This window comes from Saccopteryx bilineata, chromosome 1, assembly GCF_036850765.1.
Source record: "Saccopteryx bilineata isolate mSacBil1 chromosome 1, mSacBil1_pri_phased_curated, whole genome shotgun sequence".
NCBI lineage: Eukaryota > Metazoa > Chordata > Mammalia > Chiroptera > Emballonuridae > Saccopteryx > Saccopteryx bilineata.
The window spans coordinates 100,545,573-100,567,909 of record NC_089490.1 but is presented as its reverse complement, the minus strand read 5'-3'; the positions used below and the strand labels follow the sequence as shown (position 1 = coordinate 100,567,909).

The window sequence follows — 22,337 nt, the reverse complement described above, 5'->3', positions numbered from 1 at the left end:
GTCTATGGGGGACTATTTCTTTTTTTCTAATTATATTTTAAAAATTTATTGATTTTAGGCCCTGGCCGGTTGGCTCAGAGGTCCAGTGTTGGCCAGGCATGTGGAAGTCCTGGGTTCAATTCCCGGTCAGGGAACGCAGGAGAAGCAACCTTTTGCTTCTCCACACTTCCCCCTTCTGACTCTCATCGCACCTATCCGTAGCCATGGCTCAAATCAGGGGTAGTCAACCTTTTTATACCTACCGCCCATGTTTGTATCTGTTAGTAGTAAAATTTTCTAACCGTCCACCGGTTCCACAGTAATGGTGATTTATAAAGTAGGGAAGTAACTTTACTTTAGAAAATTTGTAAAGCAGAGTTACAGCAAGTTAAAGCATATAATAATAATTACTTACCAAGTTCTTTATGTCGGATTTTCACTGTTTGGCAGAATAAATCTTTATAAAACAACTTACTATAGTTAAATTTATCTTTTTATTTATACTTTGGTTGCTCCACTACCGTCCACCATGAAAGCTGGAACACCCACTAGTGGGCGGTAGGGACCAGGCTAACTACCACTGGCTCAAATGTTTGGAGCAAGTTGGCCCTGGGCTCCAAGGATGGCTCTATGGCCTCCACCTCAGGCTCTAAAATAGCCCAGTTGCCAAGCAACAGAGCAGCAGTCTCAGATGAGCAGAGCATGGCCAGGTAGGGGGCTTGCCAGGGGGATCCTGGTTGGGCTGCACACTAGAGTCTATCTCTCTGCCTCCCCACCTCTCACTTAATAATTAATAATAAATTATTGATTTTAGGGAGAGGGGAAGGGAAGGAGGGAGACAGAAACATCCAGCATGTTCTTGTATGCACCCTGACCAGGAATTGAACTGGCAACCTTTGCACATCAGGATGAAGCTCTAAACTATCCAGCCAGTGCTCTGGGAGACTGTTTACTGATCTGTGTGCTGGTTGAATAGTGTCTCCCAAGTTGCTGTCTTAGTCATCTTAGAGCTGTCTCCACTTCTGTAACACTGAAATTCTCACTGAAGTCGTCTGATTTTATTTAGGAGACATCATTTCTCTGCCCATATTTTACTCAAGGTAACTGTTGACCAGTGGTTTCTTTCTCTCCCTCCCTTCCCTCCCTCCCTCCCTCGCTGCCTCCTTTCCTCCCCTCCTTCCTTCTTAATTCTGTGAGAGGAGAGGAGGCAGAGACAGATCCCTACATGGGCCCCAACTAAGATCCACCCAGCAAGCCCACTAAGGGGCAATAGTCTGCCCATCTGGGACGTTGCTCTGATGCTCAGCAACTGAGTTAACACCTGAGGTGAAAGCCATGGAGGCATCCTCAGCACCTGGGGCCAACTCACTCCAATCAAGCCATGGCTGCTGGAGAGGAAGAGAGAGAGAGAAGCAAGAGGGGGAGGGGTGGAGAAGCAGATGGGCACTTCTGTGTGTCATGACCAAGAATTGAACCCGGGATGTCCACACACTGGGCTGACGCTCTGTTACAGAGACAAACAGCCAGGGCTGACCAATCTTCTTAAAATGCTCTTTTCATCAACACTGCATTCCCCTGGTCTTCCTCTATTACCCATCCCTTAAGTACTGATATTTATCCTTACCCATTCCTCATTTCCAAATCTGTGGATATTCTCACATCTTCGCATCACTTGGAATATATGTCTGCTATGGACTTCCAACATCTAGTTTCTCTCCTAAGCTTCAGTCACCTGACTTATTCACATAGTACCTAAGTGCTTACTATATGTGAAGAAATGTTGGTGCTTGAACGTCTCAACATGGATGTCAAATTCAAGGTATTCAGACCCAAAGTCTACCTTCTTTCCCCACATTTATCCTGCCTTTAAAATCCTTTCAGCACATACATGAGACAACTACGAGTTGATGCTGCCCATTCCTCCCCCTTCTCTCCTCTCTGAAATCAATAAATCAAAATCCTTAAAAAAATTAAAAAAAAATTTTTTGTGACAGAGAGGGACAGATAATACAGGAAAGGAGAGAGATGAGAAGCATCAATTATTCATTGCGGCACCTTAGTTGTTCACTGATTGCTTCCTCATAAGTGCTTGACCAGGGGGCTCCAGCAGAGCCAGTGACCCTTTGCTCAAGCCAGTGACCATGGAGGTCATGTCTGATCCCACACTCAAGTGAGCAACCCGGTGCTTAAGCTGGCGACCTTGGGGTTTCAAACCTGGGTCCTCTGCATGCCAGTCCAACGCTCTATCCATTGTGCTACCGCCGGGTCAGACTTTAAAAAACAATTAAAAAAAATTCTTTCAGCGACTTGCACCACCTCCCACTAAGCCAAACAAATAAAATACCTTTAGGTAGTTTCTTACATTTTCTTCTCTATTAATGAGGAAGTCTGTTGAATTTACCTCTGAAAGGTAACTCCAACTTACTTGTCTCCCGTCTCATTGCTATCCATTCATATTTAATTTCATATATAATCATTTTTAAATGAATAGATCAATAATTATTTTTAAATGAATAGATCAAAGTGAACACCCAAAGAAAGGTCCATATGAATTCCAAGCAACACTTAATATTGTTTTCAAACACTATAGCATGACCCAGTTAAACACAGTGCCTCCCCTTATCTGCAATTTAACTTTCTGCAGTTTTTCAGTTACCTTCAGTCAACCACAGTCCAGATATTAAGTGGAAAAGTCCAGAAATAAACAAGTTTACAATTGTGTGCCATTCTGAGTAAAATGAAATCTTGCACTGTCCCACCCTATCCAACCCATGGTGTGAATTATCCTTGTCCAGAGCACCCAGTGTACATGCTGCCTGTCAGTCATGTAGTAGCCTTCTATTATCAGACTTTCACCATGTTGCAAGGCTTGTGTTCAAGGCAGTCTACATTATGTCACAATGCCTATGTCACTCACCTCACTTCCTCGTGTAAGTACTTTATCCCCTCATAGAAAAAGGGTAAGTATAATACAGGATATAATACCTCATTTACATTTTACTAGAGTATAATTATCCTATTATTATTTCTAACTGCCTAAATTACAAATGAGCCTATTAAAGGCAAATAGGTATTGGAAAAAACAATAGTATACATAGGGTTCAGTACTAGCGTGGTTTCAGATATCCACCGAGGGGCTTGGAATGCATCCCCCACAGATAAGGGTGAACTATTTTATCTATATAATGCCTCAGATTAATATATTCACTTTTATGTAGTCCCTTCCCCTTTTATCAGAGTAGATCTGTAAAAACACTATAATCTGGCAAGTGATAGTATATCACTTCCAATATTAGGTTATGTAACGCTGCGTCTTCAGTCCTGGGTCCACTTTCTGTCTTGCATTGCTCTTGGAGGAGCCAGCTGCCACATGAGTGCACTCAGCTAACCTATGGTGTCTGCAGCCCGCAGTCGTAAGAAACTGAGGCCTGCCAACTACTATGTCAGCTTGGAAGCAGATTCTGTCCCCAGTTGAGCCTTGGCAGACAGTTTAATTACAAAGCCATAAGCTCGAGTGAGAACCTTACAGCTAAGTCTCTGCCTGATTTCTGACTCATAGAAATTGCAACAATTGTTTTAAGCTGCTAAAATTTGAGGTTATATAGCAATAGATGACATTCCTCCCAATCAAACCATGTATGATAAACATTATAATTTGTTACTAGGACAAATAAAACAAATACCATTTATACTGCTTCACAATTTAACATTATGAATGCACTATCACAAGATCAATGTGTTCAATTCTTGACAATAAAGTCAGTAGTGCTCTAGCATAAAAGCATATGATTAAGAGGACTGTATTTCATAATCAGCCTTAATTTATTGCAAAGAGCTAACAAATTTTTGGATCTTTGCCTTCTCAGAGGTAAACATAGTATTTCCTCTCAATACAATAGAGAACAATTAGTAATATTTAACTTGCTAATAAACCTATACGTATTGCTATTAGTTAATGGAATGTTCAGTATTTTTCTTTTTCAAACTTCCCAAAAGACTAAGATAAATTTAAAGACATTTCTAAAACTGCATCCCAAAACTGCAAAACACTATACCTGATACAGAGGAGGTATCAAATGGCTGAAGTGGATAGTAAGCTTTTACAAGCAATAACTTTCAAAGCACTGTGACTACAGCATAAATGACATCAAGTGCCAATTCAACTGATTCTACACCATAACAGAATCGATCTGTTCTGAGTGCCCCTGCACTCAAAACTCCATGTCTTTTTCCCAATTTTTTTTAATTAACATTTTTGTGTATTTATTAATTCCAGTGAGAGAGGAAAAGAGAGAGGCACACTGAGCTGTTCCTGTATGTGCCTGGAGACCAAACTGGCAACCTCTGCGCCTCGGGCCGACGCTCTAAGCAACCAAGCTTTCTGGCTGGGGCTCTTCCCAAATCTTTGATGGGAGATCAGTATGTGAACTCTGAAAAGCTCCCTGTAACTGCTAATTCAAGGTGACAGAGTACATGTTTGTAGCCTCTTCCTGTTGAGACTCTATTACTAAAAAGCAAATGTTTTACACAATAACAGAGTACAGAAGAGAAATAAAACATCCAAAGACAATGTTTCAGAAATGTATGATAATGAAAACATTAAAAAATTGAAAATGGCCCTGGCCGGTTGGCTCAGTGGTAGAGCGTCGGCCTGGCGTGCAGAAGTCCCGGGTTCGATTCCCGGCCAGGGCACACAGGAGAAGCGCCCATCTGCTTCTCCACCCCTCCCCCTCTCCTTCCTCTCTGTCTCTCTCTTCCCCTCCCTCAGCCGAGGCTCCATTGGAGCAAAGATGGCCTGGGCGCTGGGAATGACTCCTTGGCCTCTGCCCCAGGCGCTAGAGTGGCTCTGGTTGCAACAGAGCAACGCCCCCTGGTGGGCAGGGCGTTGCCCCTGGTGGGCGTGCCGGGTGGATCCCGGTCAGGCGCATGCGGGAGTCTGTCTGACTGTATCTCCCCGTTTCCAGCTTCAGAAAAATACAAAAAAAAAAGAAAAAAGAAATGAATTAACAAAGGTAAAGGCTTCAACTTAAATGACCACGGAGGAAGATTCAATGTAGAAGTAAGCTTTAAAAAAATCCCCAGCATGACCAGGCAGTGGCGCAGTGGATAGAGCGTCAGACTGGGATGCTGAGGACCCAGGTTCGAGACCCCGAGGTTGCCAGCTTGAACATGGGCTCGTCTGGCTCGAGCAAGGGGTTACTCGGTCTGCTGAAGGCCCATGGTCAAGGCACATATGAGAAAGCAATCAATGAACAACTAAGGTGTCGCAATGCGCAACGAAAAACTAATGATTGATGCTTCTCATCTCTCCATTCCTGTCTGTCTGTCCCTGTCTATCCCTCTCTCTGACTCTCTCTCTGTCTCTGTTAAAAATAAATAAATTAATTAAAAAAAAAAAAAGTCCCCAGAGGTCTGGAACTTAGAAGCACCATCAGTCATGCAGAGAGAAAGGCTAAAATAAACAGAAGTGGTATAGAGTATGAACTCATCATTGGTCTTTTAGATCCCCTGATTTCCCAGCTGTGCAAACTTGGGCAAGTTTCTTAACCCCTCTGAGCATCATTTTCCTCATTTGTAATATGGGAATAAGAAAATACCTAGTTCATAGGAGTAGCACGAGGATTAAGTGAGTCAATACATATCAAGTACACAGAATACTATTAGTACATAGTAAGTATTCAATAAAAGCACACTTTATTGTTATTTTAGGCCTTTGATGCTATTTCCTATCTAGTTAATTATACCAAATATATTACTATGAGAATCACTAATTTAAATAAAATCACCTCTGGGGACACATGGATGATGAAGAGACAAAGGCACTTTGATCCTTGTGAACACAGCTCTGGGATATATGTACAACAGTAAAATTTCTGATTAGTCTCAGAGCAAGACTAACAACCATGAGTGCTATAGAGAAGACATATACCTGGGCAGTTAAGAGGACATAACTGAAAAGAAGTAGCTACCACATTGTAGTGAGTGGTCAAGGTGTCTCTGTAATTGTTCTAAGTATAATGGCTATACATTTGCTTATTGATGAATAAACAAGGACCCGATTACTACAGTGATTAGAAGCAAATCAGAGGAGTTGATTGAAATGAGAACTAAAACTCAACAATCCATAAATACCACATAAAAAATGTTACCAGGAAATTTTATAGTTTGTTCTATGTAAAAAGCATTTATTGCAATGACAAAACTAGAGGTTAATTACTTTTTATTGTTGAATTATATTGTAAAGTCTACATCTACAGTTTAATCAGGAAGAAACGCTTTGCATTTACATTAAGGGCATATTCATTCTACTGGAATAAACAGACACCGACAAAAGACCAAATACACATTAAAAATAAAAGGCTACATGTTTTACCTGGTCTACCTTTGCTATTTTGGACCATACCTTTCCTATGAGAAAATTGATCTTACATACATAGTCTGATTTATCGTCCCTCATTTTTAAACATTAAATGCAGCTTCTCACAATTTCTAATTATAAACAAAAGAATGAAAACAAAATGGGAAACAAAGTTTAAAAACAGAGGAAGTGAAAGGAGACTGCTATTGCCCTTTTTTTTTTAAGTTTTTACTTATTTTAGAGAGAGAGAAAGAGAGAGCAAGCACTACAGAAACAGGGCTCCTGTATGTGCCCTGACCAGGGACTGAACTGGCAACCTCTGCACTTCTGGACGACGCTCCAAACAACTGAGCTATCTGGGCAGGGCCTATTACCTTACAAGCAGAAAAGTTGAGGAAAGCTTGCCCTCTATGTGGCACATCTCAAAGAAACCCTTATCCACAGAGCAGCAAGCGCTTCTGATGCAGGAGTATGTTTCTAGCCCCCTCCACAGTATCAGGCCTATAAACATTTCTGCTAAACTGCCAAGTGAAAAATGTCTACAAAATATCTAAAAGCTAAATATCAGAATAGGACTAATTCAACCCAAAGTTGTGTGCTGATCTAAATATACATCTTCAGCTTTTCCTCTTTTTAAAAGTATCTTTTTATTTCAGATGATATTTAAAAATAACTTATGTTTTTAGTGTGCTTTATGGTCAAAGGCTGTAAAATTAATAACTCAAATGAGTAAGTTTAAAATTTTTGTTTTACTTGATTCTATTGAAATTTCAGTTACTTAACCAAGTTATACATGAGGTAAGTTTTAGCTAAAAAAATAAATCAACCAAAAGATAAAACTGAAACCACTTTATGAATACACAAAAATCATAATGCCCGCCTCATATTAAGAGTTCACAAATTCATGTATCAACTACTGTGTATCCGAGAAGTTTACTATGTAATTTAAAAGCAAATATTTTCTGTACTCTTAAATCAAATTATATTGAGAAATACAGGGCAAAAATACTTGGCAAAATTTGTTTTTGGTAACATAAGACAGTGCAATAAGGAATCCAAATGGAAGCTAAAACCAGTGTGTAAAGTTCCTAACTTTTAAACAGACACACAATTATCTTAAAAACTATTTTGGTAGCAAACTGGACTGACAATATTTTTTGCTGTAAATAAAAAGCACAGGTTTCCAATTATAGCCTTATAGCTAGCTTAACAGCTTCTAAGAACATGTATAGCCAGCTAATAGCTAACATGTATATGTATGTTCCTTTAAAAGATCCCTGCTAAAATTCAACTGTATTTAAATGGGTCTTACTGAAGTAGGACATTCATGATATTAGAAATCTTTTACAAAGTGAGTACAATAGGGCTACAAATAATAGCATTACTATTAATAAAAGTTACAGAAGAGATTATTGCTGTACTTTTCCCCATAAACACCATCAAACTTCGCTGCTGTTACAAAAAGTACAACTCCAAGTTAAATTTTCTCATACTGAATTTCATGTTTCACATATCTCTAAAGTTTTTATTCAGCAGAGAATAATTCTTAAATCTTTTCTGTAAGAATTCAAAGTATTTAAATGTGTAGCTTCACATTATACATCTTGCCCTTCTTGTTTCCCAAGTACACAGAAACAATATACATTTTTCTCAAAAATGAAATAAGATGTCCACATTAAAAAAATAAAGCCTACAAAAAAGTTCCAGAGCTAAAAAAGATTATTCGTATGGCACAAAGTGATCTCCTACTAGTCCAATGTCCAAAACATTTAATGAAGTCCATTTATATATCCTGTTTGCTTTTCAATAGAATACTACATTTATTGAGGTGAAATCACATTATTTTTCAGCTTGAATCAAGTGTACACAAATGTTTTTCTATAGTTATTAAAAATAGGAGACCAAGTTGAGTGTGCCAAAGAGATATCATTCAGTTGGTATTTCCAGAGTAGTTAAAACGTAAACGAGAGAATGGATTTCCTTGGTTGGTTTCCATAGCTTGATAGACCAAAAACAAGAAAGTGGCCACAATAACAAACAGCAAAATTTTTATCCACATGGGAATGGCACGTCCCTTTTTTGTCTTTTCTGATTTGATATCTGCCAAGGGAACATACTTAGGGATATATTTAGATGAGTAAGATTCCTCCATCCTGAAATCACTGTGTTCTAGTGGCCGGCCTGCAGCCCCTTTGATTGGCCTGCGGCAACTAGCGCTGTTGGAGTGAAAGGAGAAAAGATAAAAGTCAGTTTTAGATGAAGCCATGAGTTCGATAAATAATATAAAATGTTATTACCACCCCTAATTCCAAACATATTCCCTGAGGTAACAGTAGAAAATTGTCACATATAAATAGTGATGTCAGTCTAGTATTTAAATCTTCTACACATCTTCCATTTAAAAAGTTACATCTTTTATTAAAAAATAATATTCAGAACACTGATAAATATTCACTAAACTTGCCTTCTCAGAAGTTTTTCTGATAATATATGTAGGGTATAAGAGGAAGAAATAAGTTAGTTTGGTGTGATTCCTTCAGTCAGGAAACAATTCAACAGATATTTAAATACAGTCTCTTCAATCAGAAAACAGAAATCTCGGAAAACAGTTTTCTTCTTAGTAGGTTTCCATTTAGATTTAAAAATAGGAATTAAATAGTAGGTAAATGATTTTTTTTTAATTTTTTATTTATTCATTTTAGAGAGGAGAGGGAGAGACAGAGAGAGAGGAGAGACAGAGAGAGAGAAGGGGGGAGGAGCCGGAAGCATCAACTCCCGTATGTGCCTTGACCAGGCAAGCCCAGGGCTTTGAACCAGTGACCCCACCATTTCCAGGTCGACGCTCTATCCACTGCGCCACCACAGGTCAGGCAGTAGGTAAATGATTTATCTACAGTACTTTACTTTAAAAAAGTTAACTTTGAAACTGACTGAACTTTCCAGAATATGAATTAGTAACTTAGAAGAACTGCTCCAAAAAGAACGGTTTAATTCTGAGAACACAGGTAAAACTTTGTGAAGAATTAAAATCCTCATTTATGTATATTAAATCATATTGTAACACACTATATATATGTGTATATATATATATTTAATTTTACCTGTCCATTATACCTTTAAAAAGTGGAATAAATGAAAATATAAATGCCTCAGTAAAATTAACTACTTGTTTCAATGTATCTGAATACCTAATTCCTGTTGGTGTAGATGCTTCAAAGGGAAACATTTCCTTAAGAATATCCCTTTCTATTCTTCTTTCCTCTGTTTTTTCTCCCACCTAATAAGAAACAAACAACAGTTAAAAACGACAGTGTAAATGTGCAGCAATTAAAATACATTTTAAATATAAATTTGAGATGAGAATACATTTAAACTTATCTAGCTTTTAACTGCCATTTCTAAATTCATTATCGCCTAAATACACACATTTCCAAGGCTCTCTCCCAATTTCTTCAAAGTGGATATAAGTTAATGTGATAATTGGGGAAGAAAAAAATTGCTACACATTAAAAGTTAAAGTCAGAAAATAAATATTCAGTGCAGCTAATATGGCAAAATATATTCCCCCAGTGGACTTCTCATGCTATGGAGGTAGAATTGTTTCTTCCTCCATTAAAAATTTTATAATAAATAATTATAGAAGATATCAAATTAACATAAATCTTTAACAAATTTTAGTATATGAGTTTTTTAAGTAGCGTCAATCTAATCTTCCTAACTTAAAAAACATAAAATATAGGTCCTGGCCAGCTGGCTCCGTGGTAGAGCGTCAGCCCACTGTATGGATATCCTTGGTTCAATTCCTGGTCAGGACACACAGGAGAAGTGCCCATCTGCTTCTCCACTCCTTCCCCCCCCTTCCCCTTCTGCAGCCATGGCTCGACTGGAGACAGCTGGCCCTGGGTGCTGAGGAGGCTCCATGGCCTCTCCCTCAGGAGCTAAGAAGAGCTCAGTTGCTGAGCAATGGAGCAATGCTCCCTAGTGGGCTTGCTGGGTGGATTCCAGTCAGGGCCCAAGCGGGAGTCTATTTCTGCCTCCCCCTTTCTCTCATTGAATAAAACCCATTAATAAATAAAATTTAAAAACCCACAAAATATATACTTTTTAAACAATCTGATTATTTAGCTGTGTTTAACTTTAAGCCCTAATAAAAATAACTGTTGGTAACAATTCATGAAAACTATAATGCATCATGCAGTTAGTACTTTAAAGCTTAATTATACAGGAGTTAATCAAATGAAGCCATTATCCAAAGTCACTTTAAAGTCCCACTATTTAACCTTTCAAAAAAGATAATATAGCCTCCCGTACTGCCCAGTTACACTTTCAACTCACATCCATAACAAAAAGAACATGTTATAAGCAGCACACTAATGACCACTCCCTTGAAAACTGGAACTTATGAGGCACACAGTAGCAAGAGGATAGTATTAGCATGTCATAGTATATTGGTTACTCTTTATTGTCACCAATTAAAAGTATGTCTTAAAAATAATATATGCATATACACACATCCCCACACATACATCCCCCAGTAAAGCTCTGTACCCTCCCATTCCAAAAAACAAATATAAATATTTCCTCTTTAAAAGATCAATGATAACATCGATCTAAATTTTATTCATTTACTTCAGCTCTTGTCAATGGTTTCTTTGGTGTTCTTCTGGATATGTCTGAGAATTCAGTGATTGGCAGAATAGGAGCTGCATGCTTGAAATTTCCAGTCACCCTATTGACAACCTGCCAAGATTCAAATTATTCAGACTCAGAATTATCCAAACATAACAAAGACATGTGAAAAAAAGAAAAGATATTTTATTTCTGTAATATTTGAACTTTCCCTTAATAAAAATTTAGGCAAAGGTCCCAGAAATGAACATATTCAGTGTTTCTCACATGTGAAGCCTTATTGTGCTTTAAATATTTTAGCAAAAAAGTATCCTTATAACACTTTGGATTCTTGTACAATGAATTAAATTTATATATATAATTCGGCTACATTGAGTAAAATCTAAAATTCAGAAATATAGAGGAAAAATAAGTTTATCATTTAATGTTTAAAACCATGTTAAGTTTGAGATTTGCCAAAATTCACCACCTCCCCAATGCTAAGGGTAATTTACACAGAATACCACTTGTATAGTTTATGAAACATATTTACTAAGGTTTCGTTGCTTGAAGCCATTATAGTTTCAGCTATGGGAGTACTCTCTGAAATTATTGCACCATCTATACGAAAATGTTCTGAAGTATCCACCTGTTAGTTTGAAAACAAAACAAAAACAATAAATATAAAATAATCACTAAAACCCTACCAATCTGAAAACCCAATTCTAAGCAATAAGCCTTGCATCACCCTTTTCCTCGGAGTTCTTCTTGACCCTCTTGTGGACTCCCTAGTTAATGCCTGCAGAGGTCCGCCTTTTGAAGATCCACTTGTCCATTCAGTCTCAGTTATTCCAGCTCGAGAATAGCTCTAATCAAGCATTGACACATTAAAAAGTCATATTCTAACATCAAACACCTTACAATGGCCATATTAGCACACTGAGAAGCCATAAAAAGTCTCCAATGCTATGCCTTCAATATATTTCTACATGTATCGATTGAGCCAATATGTAAGTATCAGAAACCACATAATATATGGTAAAAACACACTCAAGGGTCTGACTATAGGAGCTCACAAATTATTACAGAAGTGAGGGGAGAAAAAGCACATCAACTTATCACTGACTCCTTCTGTGACTTGTTTGCTATTTGGCTCTAGGATTGTAGCTGCATCTCTTCACCTAAACAAAAAAGCAGGCTGAGAGGCTGAGCATGACTTTCTTTGACTTATAAGAAAGTTATTTGTTACAAGTCAGTTCCTTTAAAAACAAAATACAAAATGTATAATTGTTAAAATAGATTAAACATTATTATTTGCCTTTGGTTAGGATTATTTGAAATACATAGCATCAGTTTAAATTATAAGCCATATACAGCTACCTAAACCTAAAAATTCCCAGGTATCAAACTCTTCTTATAAACAGATATTAAAATTAAACAGCAACAAAAACCTGGTCCCCTTTCATGACCATGCACACCTAAAGTGTCTGTGCCAAGCCTCATTCAAGTGCTACCACTCCACTAGAGAGAGCTAGAAAAATTTTTTTGAGAGCTAGAAATGTAATAGTGATAGACCATTGTTACCTTCCAGTCCTGATTCATTTCTCCCTGAAAAGCCAAGTAATGTTCCTTCATTTAAAAAATAAGTTAGTAATCCTTATAAAATAGCTTGAAAACCATTAGACTAGTGCTTCTCAAACTGGAGTATATGTATTAATCAACTGGTGCTTTTGTTAAAATGCAGATTCTGCACCCCAAATAGCAAGTTACTCAACTTTGAAGCCACTGATGATCCTTTAAAACTCTTTTAACTAGAGAACAGCCATCCATGATTGGTATTATATTAAAGTGCGCTTATATATGTCACTTTTGCTTTTCAAACTAATATTTTATCTAGATAATGGATGTTTTTTATAGCTGAGTCAGTATCTATTAATTTTAAAGACGGATATATTTTACTTTTGTCCTGGGACAATAGTGGTCATCCAATAAGCATGCTTATTTAGCTGGGAAGTATTAGTACTAAACCCATAAAGTACAGACACAGTCTCAGAACTCATTTTGTAGTGTCTCTTTGTCACAACCTGGATCTCTGTGTTCCTTTCCTTGATATCAATTAGATTTTTGCTGAATGTACATGTTAGTCAGAAGACCAATCTCTGCCTGACCAGGCGGAGGCGCAGTGAATAGGACAGGGGTCCCCAAACTTTTTACACAGGGGGCCAGTTCACTGTCCCTCAGACTGTTGGGAGGGCCAGACTATAAAAAAAAAACTATGAACAAATCCCTATGCACACTGCACATATCTTATTTTGAAGTAAAAAAACGGGAACAAATACAATATTTAAAATAAAGAACAAGTAAATTTAAATCAACAAACTGACCAGTATTTCAATGGGAACTATGCTCCTCTCACTGACCACCAATGAAAGAGGTGCCCCTTCCAGAAGTGCGGCGGGGGCCGGATAAATGGCCTCAGGGGGCCGCAGTTTGGGGACCCCTGGAATAGGGCATTGAACTGGGACGCTGAGGACCCAGGCTGAAAACCCTGAGGCCGCTGGCTTGAGCGTGGGATCATAGACATGACCCCATGGTTGCTGGGTTGAGCCCAAGGTTGCTCGCTCTGCTGAAGCCCCCCCACCCCCCAACAACTAAGGAGTCACAACGAAGAACTGATGGTTCTCATCTCTCTCCCTTCCTATCTGTCTGTCCCTCTCTCTGTCAAAAAGAAAAAAAAGACCAATCTGTGAACAAACTGCATATACATATAACTGCTTATTATTTGTTAAGTTCCCAATTATTTGACTAAAAGGAAACAGTAGTGTGTTTTTTTTTTCAGACAGAGAGAGAGTCAGAGAGAGGGCTAGATAAGGACAGACAGACAGGAACGGAAAGAGATGAGAAGCATCAATCATCAGTTTTTCTTTGTGGCACTTTAGTCGTTCATTGATTGATTTCTCATATGTGCCTTGACCGCAGGCTACAGCAGACCGAGTAACCCTTGCTCAAGCAGCGACCTTGGGTCCAAGCTAGTAACCTTGGGGTCTCGAACCTGGGTCCTCCGCATTCCAGTCCGACGCTCTCTCCACTGCACCACCGCCTGGTCAGGCAGGAAACAGTAGTTTTAATCTTAATCCCTGCAGCACAGCATCACCTGGGGACATTTTTAAAAAAAAATCAACTGCCCCCAACCCTGCCTTAGACCAATCAAGTCAGAATCTAGAATGGCCTGTGCACAGTAAATTTTTATAGCTCCTGAAGGGATTGCAATGTGCAGCCAGAGTTGAGAATAATTAGTTTAGTTTGAAAACAAAACAAAAACAATAAATGTAAAATAATCACTAAAACCCTACCAATCTAAAAACCCAATTCTAAGCAATAAGCCTTGCATCAATCACCCTTTTCCTCGGAGTTCTTCTCGACCCTCTTGTGGACTCCCTAGTTAATGCCTGCAGGTCTACCTTTTGAAGATCCACTTGTCCATTCAGTCTGTTAGTCCAACTTGAGAATAGCTGACTTATGATGTATCTCAAAGCCAAGCACTTTTAAAAACTACTTTCAACACTGCTGCCTCTTTAATAATTAACTGCTCAATGCCAATAAATTAAAAGTATTTGAAAATTATTCTAGTTTAAAATAGTCTATGTGGTATTACCAATGTATACTCAGTACTTTAAAACTCTTCAAATAATTTAAAATTTAAAACTACATTGTTTGAGCCTGACTAGGTGGTGAGAGAGCACTGACCTGGGACTCTGAGGACCCAGGTTTGAAACCCCAAGGTCACAAGCCTAAGTACGGGATCACAGACATGATCCCATGGCCGTTGGCTTGAGCTCGGCTAGAGCCCCCAGTCAAGGAACATATGAAAAAGCAATCAATGAACAACTAAAGTGCTGCAACTATGAGTTGATGCTTCCTATCTCTTTCCCTTCCTGTCCCTCTGTCTCTGCCTTTCTTTTTCTCCCTCCCCTCTCACTAAAAAAACAAAAACAAAAAAACTACATTGCTTGAAAGGTCTAATAAAGTCCATTTATGCAAGTGATACAATAGAAAGACCAGATATTTTACCTATGTCCATGAAGGTAAAAGGTTTGGGGAAAAGATATCACTTTCCTTAAAATTAGTTATCTACCAAATTGTAAAACTTACCATGCTATGTTTTATTTTGAATAACTAAAATAATTCCTTCATCAAAATTTTATCAAACATCTAGTAAAACTATTATGGTTAATAACAAAAGGGCCAAGTACCACTTAATGATTATTTTCTTCTGTGAAAGGAAACACAGAAACTCACTAGTTACCTGTGGGAATAGTTGGGAACAGGGGTGGGATGAACTTTCCCCAGTAAGTTATTTTTACTTTCTTTTGTTCAGATTTATTAAATTCTTTGGTTGAAGACAATCAACCAAATTTGAATTTTATTCTTGACCATCACTAATTTAGAATTACTGTAATCATATTCACAAATAACTAAGTGACAACCCTTTACACACAGAGAAAAGATACTTTGAAAATTAAAAACATTTTTTTCTATCAGAATCCACTATAAACAAGTAACTTTGAGAAGAAAATAGATTTAAAAATAATAATTATAATTCAGTGTTATAACTACTTAGGAGATAGACTAAGCAATTATTGAGAAAAAAATACATTGCTATGAAAAATTATAGCTAATGTGATTGCTAAATGTTCTGTGGCCAAATACGAATTGCAGTATCATCTATTTTTCAGCAAGATGTTCTTTCTATGTATGTCCTGAATTTATCATGGAGACAACAGGGGGAAGAAACAAAAACCTCACAGTGCCATTCAATAAATTGTCAAGTAAAAAGTTATTCAGAAGACATTAGGCAGTAGGGGCACATGACAGTGAGGAAGCTTGGCTATTAAAAGGAGGCCATAAATCTCAGTGAGTAGAAATACAAGCTATAAACAAAAAATTTACACAAAACTAGGTTATAAAAAAAAGTAATCACAGGCTCTTTAAAAACCACCTTACTTTAGAGTAAAACTTCTTCAAAGAACTAAAGATTTAGGTAAAACATGATGGTAGGAATGCAAAGTGCTTCAACTATTATGCAGGGGAACATCTAGCAAAAATACCCAGCAATTCCACTTCTAGATTTCTAGAAGATAAACTTGCTAAAATATTAAATGACACATGTAAAAAGTTATTTACTGGTTCATCTTTGCATTATTAAAAATAGCATATAACTGGAAACAATCCAAATATTCATCAAAAGAAGAGTGGCTAACTAATTTTATAGTACACCCATAAAATGCAATACCACACAGTGGGACAAAGCAATGACGAAGATGGCTATACTATATTTTGATATGGAGTAATCTCCAAGATATGTGCTTAGATAAAAACAAAGAAATGTGCCAAGTACTCTGTTCTTTGAGGGGAGCATATACAGTGTGTCCGTAAAGTCATGGTGCACTTTTGACCGGTCACAGGAAAGCAACAAAAGACGATAGAAATGTGAAATCTGCACCAAATAAAAGGAAAACTCTCCCAGTTTCATACCTATTCAGTGCAGTTTGATGTGGGCTCACGCACAGATTTTTTAGGGCTCCTTAGGTAGCTATCCCGTATAGCCTCTACAGACTTGTCACTGACTGGTGGCCTACCGGAACGGAGTTTCTCCACCAAACTGCCGGTTTCCTTCAACTGCTTATCCCACCGAGTAATGTTATTCCTATGTGGTGGCGCTTCACTATAAACGTGTCGATATTCACGTTACACTTTGGTCACAGATTCAAATTTAGCGAGCCAAAGAACACATTGAACTTTCCTCTGTACCGTCCACATCTCGACTGGCATGACCGTGGGCTGCTCCGCTGTATACACGGTGTTACGTCATCATCTGTGCATGCACACATGCTGCCACATCATCCTACAGAAACTGGGAGGGTTTTCCTTTTATCTGGTGATTTCACATTTCTATCATCTTTTGTTGCTTTCCTGAGACCGGTCAAAAGTGCACCATGACTTTATGGACAGACTGTATAGTATAAAAAACTATGTATTTACTTATATAGTCAAAAAACAAAAACAAAATATAAACCAAAACTTAATAAAAACTAGTACTCATTGATAGAACAAAGAAGCCAGAAATAAAAAACATCCATGTTTCCCAATAATTAAAAAATATGAAAAAAACAATGATTTCAATATATTCAGCATGAGAAAAGAGATACAAGTATAACACACAGAAGACCTGCATTCATTCATTTGATGAATTCATAATCTATTTTCTTTCTAAAAAATAAGTACTCCTAGCTCTGCCCACTACAAAGGCCTAGAAGCAGTGAAAATCCAACAGTAATGAACACCGTAGCACCCAGATTGTAGGTAGCCGCCAAATAATATTTTCTATTAAAAGAATTAGGTTCTTGCCTGTCCAGGTGGTGGCGCAGCGGATAGAGCATTGGACTGGGATGCAGAGAACCCAGGTTCAAGACATCGAGGTCGCCAGCTTGAGCGCGGGATCATCTGCTTTGAGCAAAAGCCCACCAGCTTGAACCCAAGGTCGCTGGCTCCAGCAAGGGGTTACTCGGTCTGCTGAAGGCCCATGGTCAAGGCACATATGAGAAAGCAATCAATGAACAACTAAGGTGTTGCAACGTGCAACGAAAAACTAATGACTGATGCTTCTCATCTCTCTCCATTCCTGTCTGTGTGTCCCTGTCTATCGCTCTCTCTGACTGTCTCTGTAAAAAAATAAATTAATTAAAAAAAAAAAGGATTAGGTTCTTCAGAAAAATGGCTGATGTAAAAAGCCGGAAATATATATATGAGCACGGGACATCTTATTGTGCCCAAAACAAGAAACTATCAAAGACAAACAAGGCCAATAAAGGGACAAGAACCGCCCTGGCCGGTTGGCTCAGCGGTAGAGCGTCGGCCTAGCGTGCGGAGGACCCGGGTTCGATTCCCGGCCAGGGCACACAGGAGAAGCGCCCATTCGCTTCTCCACCCCTCCGCCGCGCCTTCCTCTCTGTCTCTCTCTTCCCCTCCCGCAGCCAAGGCTCCATTGGAGCAAAGATGGCCCGGGCGCTGGGGATGGCTCTGTGGCCTCCGCCCCAGGCGCTAGAGTGGCTCTGGTCGCAACATGGCGACGCCCAGGATGGGCAGAGCATCGCCCCCTGGTGGGCAGAGCGTCGCCCCATGGTGGGCGTGCCGGGTGGATCCCGGTCGGGCGCATGCGGGAGTCTGTCTGTCTCTCCCTGTTTCCAGCTTCAGAAATATAAAGAAAAAAAAAAAAAAAGGGACAAGAACCAATTCAGTAATTCCCAATGGCTGAAGATTACATGATTTAAACTCACACAAAAAGAATGACTGCAATTGATCATAAAACAGAAAAACCATACTGTTCAAAAACTTTTACTGATCATCTTTCAAAGTGACTAGAACACTGATTTGAATAGTAGAAAATAAAAGGCAAGTAAACATTTATTTTGGCTCTCCTATTTGAACTTTATTTCAAGGCAGCCAGGTAGCTCATAAGGGAAATGTTCTTTATAAAAAAATTCCAGTTATAGATGTAAAGGGATGAGAAAATTAAAAAAATCGTCATGTTACAACCTCTGAAAGAATGGATCTGGACTATAATCATAAATGGCTATCATAACCATAAAATGAATGGGCAACATGGAACTTTATACTGAATGGATTAGGCTCTAAACCTTTGAACCCATTATTAACTAATTTTAGCAAGACCAAAAAGAAATCATGTGACTACTGAAATAATGCAATATGAAGGCCACAACACCATTTATAGTGTTCTTGTCCAAGAAACTGAACCTGAATCTAACCAACCGGATAACCTGTGTTGTCCAGTATGATAGTTACTAACCACATGTAGCAATTCAAATTTAAGTTACAAAATTAAAATTTTAGTTTTTCAGCAACATTAGCCACATTTCAAGTATTCAATATCCACCTGTGGCTCGGGGCTACCATAATGGACAGCAGATATAAAACATTTCCATCATCACAGAAAGGTCATCACATTGCCCTCCTATAAGTCTCATTCCCAGATGACAGGAAATCCAGGGTCTGGAGGAGCAAATTAAGTGACACCTGAAGAAGCAATCTGCCAAATCCAGAATGTGGAAAATTCTGTAGTACACAAAACTGGCTTCTTCACCAACTAAATGGAGGGAGGAGAACAGTTATAGTGGAAATAGCTATAGATTTAAGAAATAAAAAAACACACAAATAATTGAAGTTTGATTGAATCATGATTTTAATAATTTAATCATGAGAGATTTCTGAAACTGGAAAAATTTGAACAGATTAGATAGGAAAAATAATTAATTGTACTAGCTATGATAATGGCATTGTGTGTAAAAAACCAGCTTCTACCTCTTAGAGATAATACAGTTAATCAAATTTTAATGTGAAAACACATCAGAGATTTGCTTTCATATACTCCAGCAAAAAGCAAAACAACATAACCCAAGAATTTAAAAAGCTAGAGGGTTAAGGTAAAAATGAAATAAAACTGATAAAATGTTGACAACTGTTGAGGCTCTGTGATGGAGGGTCGTTAATTACCCCCTTCTACGTTTTAAATTTTCTATGTAAGGCCACTAATTCTGCCTGTCATCTCCTAACTCGACTCCTTTGGCTATTTATCCTGGCCTTCAGTCTAGCTTCCCAAACTGAGAACCACCACCTGTCAAACCATCTTTAATGCCATCCTTCCTCCAGCCTTTTAACCTATTACCTGACCCGTCACGCAGTCCTGCCAGCACTATGCCATCTTGCTTTCATACTCTGGGCCAAAATTCTCCAAGCTTGTCTATTTTAGTGTCCTTCACCAGATTTTCCTACTTTCTGCATTAACTACATCTTGCCTCACCCACAAATAGAAAAGTTAATTTTCATCTAATACAAGGAAAGAAATCAGTGTGGTGATAGGACCAGACGAGCTTCAGAGCTGAGGGGAAAGTCACAGAAAATAGGCAAAAGCAAAAGCAAAGCCAGAAAACCAGAGATAAAAACAAAAGTATAAAACCATTCCCCTGCCTTTTAAAGATATTATATCAGAATTATCTAGGCATTTCCACCTTTTAAAATATTTCTTAGACAAATACCATATAATTTCACTTATAGGTGGAATCTAAAAAACAAAATAGAAACGGACCCCTAGATGCAGAGAACAAACTGATGGTTGCCAGATGAGAGAGCACTGGGGGACTGGCGGAAGGAGGTGGAGGGATTGAGAAGGACGGACTGGTGGTCACAAAATAGTCAATGGGGATGTAAAGCACAGCATAGGGAGTCAGGTTAATAATATTGTAATAAGTATGTATGGTGCCAGGTGGGTACTAGACTTATCAAGAGGATCACTTTATAAATTACATAAATGTGTAACCATTATACTGTACACCTAAAACTAATATAATTGTTAAATGTCAATGGTAATTGAAAACAAAAATTAAAAATGATCAAAACTAAAGAAAAAAATTCAAAGCAGTATGACTGACTTTGAACCATGCTCAGCACAGAATCAAACACAAATGAGACAGTTATTAAACACTTGCTTTTGCAGTAAGCACAAGCTACACCACTGAAATAACCCTCCCCCCCAACACACATAAAATTCAGGTTTCTAATGCCATTTAACGAACAATGGAATGAACACTTTATTTAGTACGCTGTAATCTGGATTTCAACTATTAAACAAAACCTAGGACATAGGCAAATTAGTGTTGCCTGGAGATGACTTATGCCTGAATACAGTGGTGATAAAACTAAAGATACCTGATTGTGCTCAACTCTTCTTTGCTTGAGTGTTACTGGAGTCTTTGCTCTGCCCTTTAGTGGTTCTCTCTTCTCAAGCTTGAGCTCTATTTTAGAGTCTGGAAATAACATCGGAGAAACCATTACTGTCTGAAACATACAATACACTATAACCGTTTTGACATTGGTTTGGAATGCTGGTTTTAGGCACACTAATATGTAAAACAAGTTGTGTATTGGTATTACCTCAAGAGACCCAAACTGTTTAACTGTGATTTGTCTTTAAATTTTTTCCTTTTCCATTCTTTCTTTATTCTGTTTCTGTACGTTTCCCCCACTCCCTACTCTGATCACAACTTCCTAGTCTCCCATTTTTCTGAAATTAACAGCCTCAAAGAAAATAAATTCAAACTGCTCCCATGGAGGCTTTTCACTAAGAACAATTTTGATGTGGGAAAAAAATATTAAAATATATAGTTATTACCAATCTTTTGTCCATACAGTGCAAAGGTAAGTTATTAACTCAAAATTTGAAATATGAAAAAAAAGCGATAGGGAATTTTAATGAAAAAACAAACAAACCAACAAACATACAAAGAAAGAGAGATGGTATCAGCTTCTAATAACAGTAAGTGTAATGATGTTAATAAGCGCTAAAAGTTTAAGTCTCTCCTCCTTTTTTTGATGTGATTATAAAATACCTAGGTAGTCGAGGAGTTAAGGAGGACACTTAGTGGCAGAAAATACAACCTATCACAGGCCACTTCTCCCTACTCCCAGTAACACAAATAACAATTATTTGAAGAGAAGCTAGTGCATATGTATTACTTAACATACCACCATAATAGTTAACATAACTCAAATAAACGTTTATCTTTTTATAGACTTCTTTATTCCATCCCCCTAAGTCTTCATTATATCACCATTTGAAGAGCAGGATTTATTAAAACTGACATAAATTTTATTTATAATTTTCACATTTTGTGGCCATTTATCATGGCACAGCAAAATGTCAGTTGACACTTCTAAAACTTATCAAAAACTTTAAATTATTTTCTTACCAGAGACAGAAATGGAGTTAATTCTTAAAAGCTTAGTTTTGCATGAACTCAATGCAGTTGTACTAGAAAGCACTCAAGATAGCCACATGTCCTGCTGTCGACTCTTGCACTAGTCAGTCAAGTGTCTACTTGCCTAGTTTCCCCAAAATGAACAGTGATTTTTATTTTTCGCATGCTAGTTCAAACTTTATTTAGGATTAAGGTACCAACTCTATCCTCCACCCCCCAAAGCTCCTATTAATAGGTCTCTCTCTCTATATATATATATATCTATATTTGAAACAATCCTTAGCACTATAAAATCTAAGCTTTGTTAACTCAGATTGTAAGAATTAGAAAGTATCCTGGCCCTGGCTGGTGGCTCAGTGGATTGAGCATCAACCCAGCATATGGATGTTCTGGGTTTGTTTCCCTGGTCAGAGCACACAGGAGAAGCAACTATCTGATTGCTCCCCCCCAGCCCCTTGCAGCCAATGGTGTGAGCCCTGGGCACTGAGGATAGCTCAGTAGGTCTAAGCCTGTCAGCCACAGGCACTTTAAAGTACTTGAGCATCAGGGTTGCCAGGTAG

The 22,337-nt window shown here is 38.1% G+C and overlaps 1 protein-coding gene across 4 annotated transcripts in view; it reads right to left on the bottom strand.

The window, feature by feature from the left end:
• Window positions 1-6,182: 6,182 nt before the first annotated feature.
• Window positions 6,183-22,337, bottom strand: part of TMPO (thymopoietin) — a 36,726-nt gene continuing 20,571 nt past the window's right edge. Inside the window, exons 4-9 of one of the 4 annotated variants that reach the window (XM_066262119.1) lie at window positions 20,729-20,826; window positions 11,694-11,813; window positions 11,499-11,594; window positions 10,967-11,077; window positions 9,526-9,614; window positions 6,183-8,553 (exon numbers count right to left, since the gene is read on the bottom strand). In XM_066262119.1, the coding sequence (XP_066118216.1) occupies window positions 8,268-8,553; window positions 9,526-9,614; window positions 10,967-11,077; window positions 11,499-11,594; window positions 11,694-11,813; window positions 20,729-20,826 (800 nt within the window). In that variant the 3' untranslated portion in view covers window positions 6,183-8,267. The remainder of the gene's footprint in view (window positions 8,554-9,525; window positions 9,615-10,966; window positions 11,078-11,498; window positions 11,595-11,693; window positions 11,814-20,728; window positions 20,827-22,337) is intronic. The other 3 variants (XM_066262128.1, XM_066262137.1, XM_066262146.1) reach the window with 3 other exon arrangements.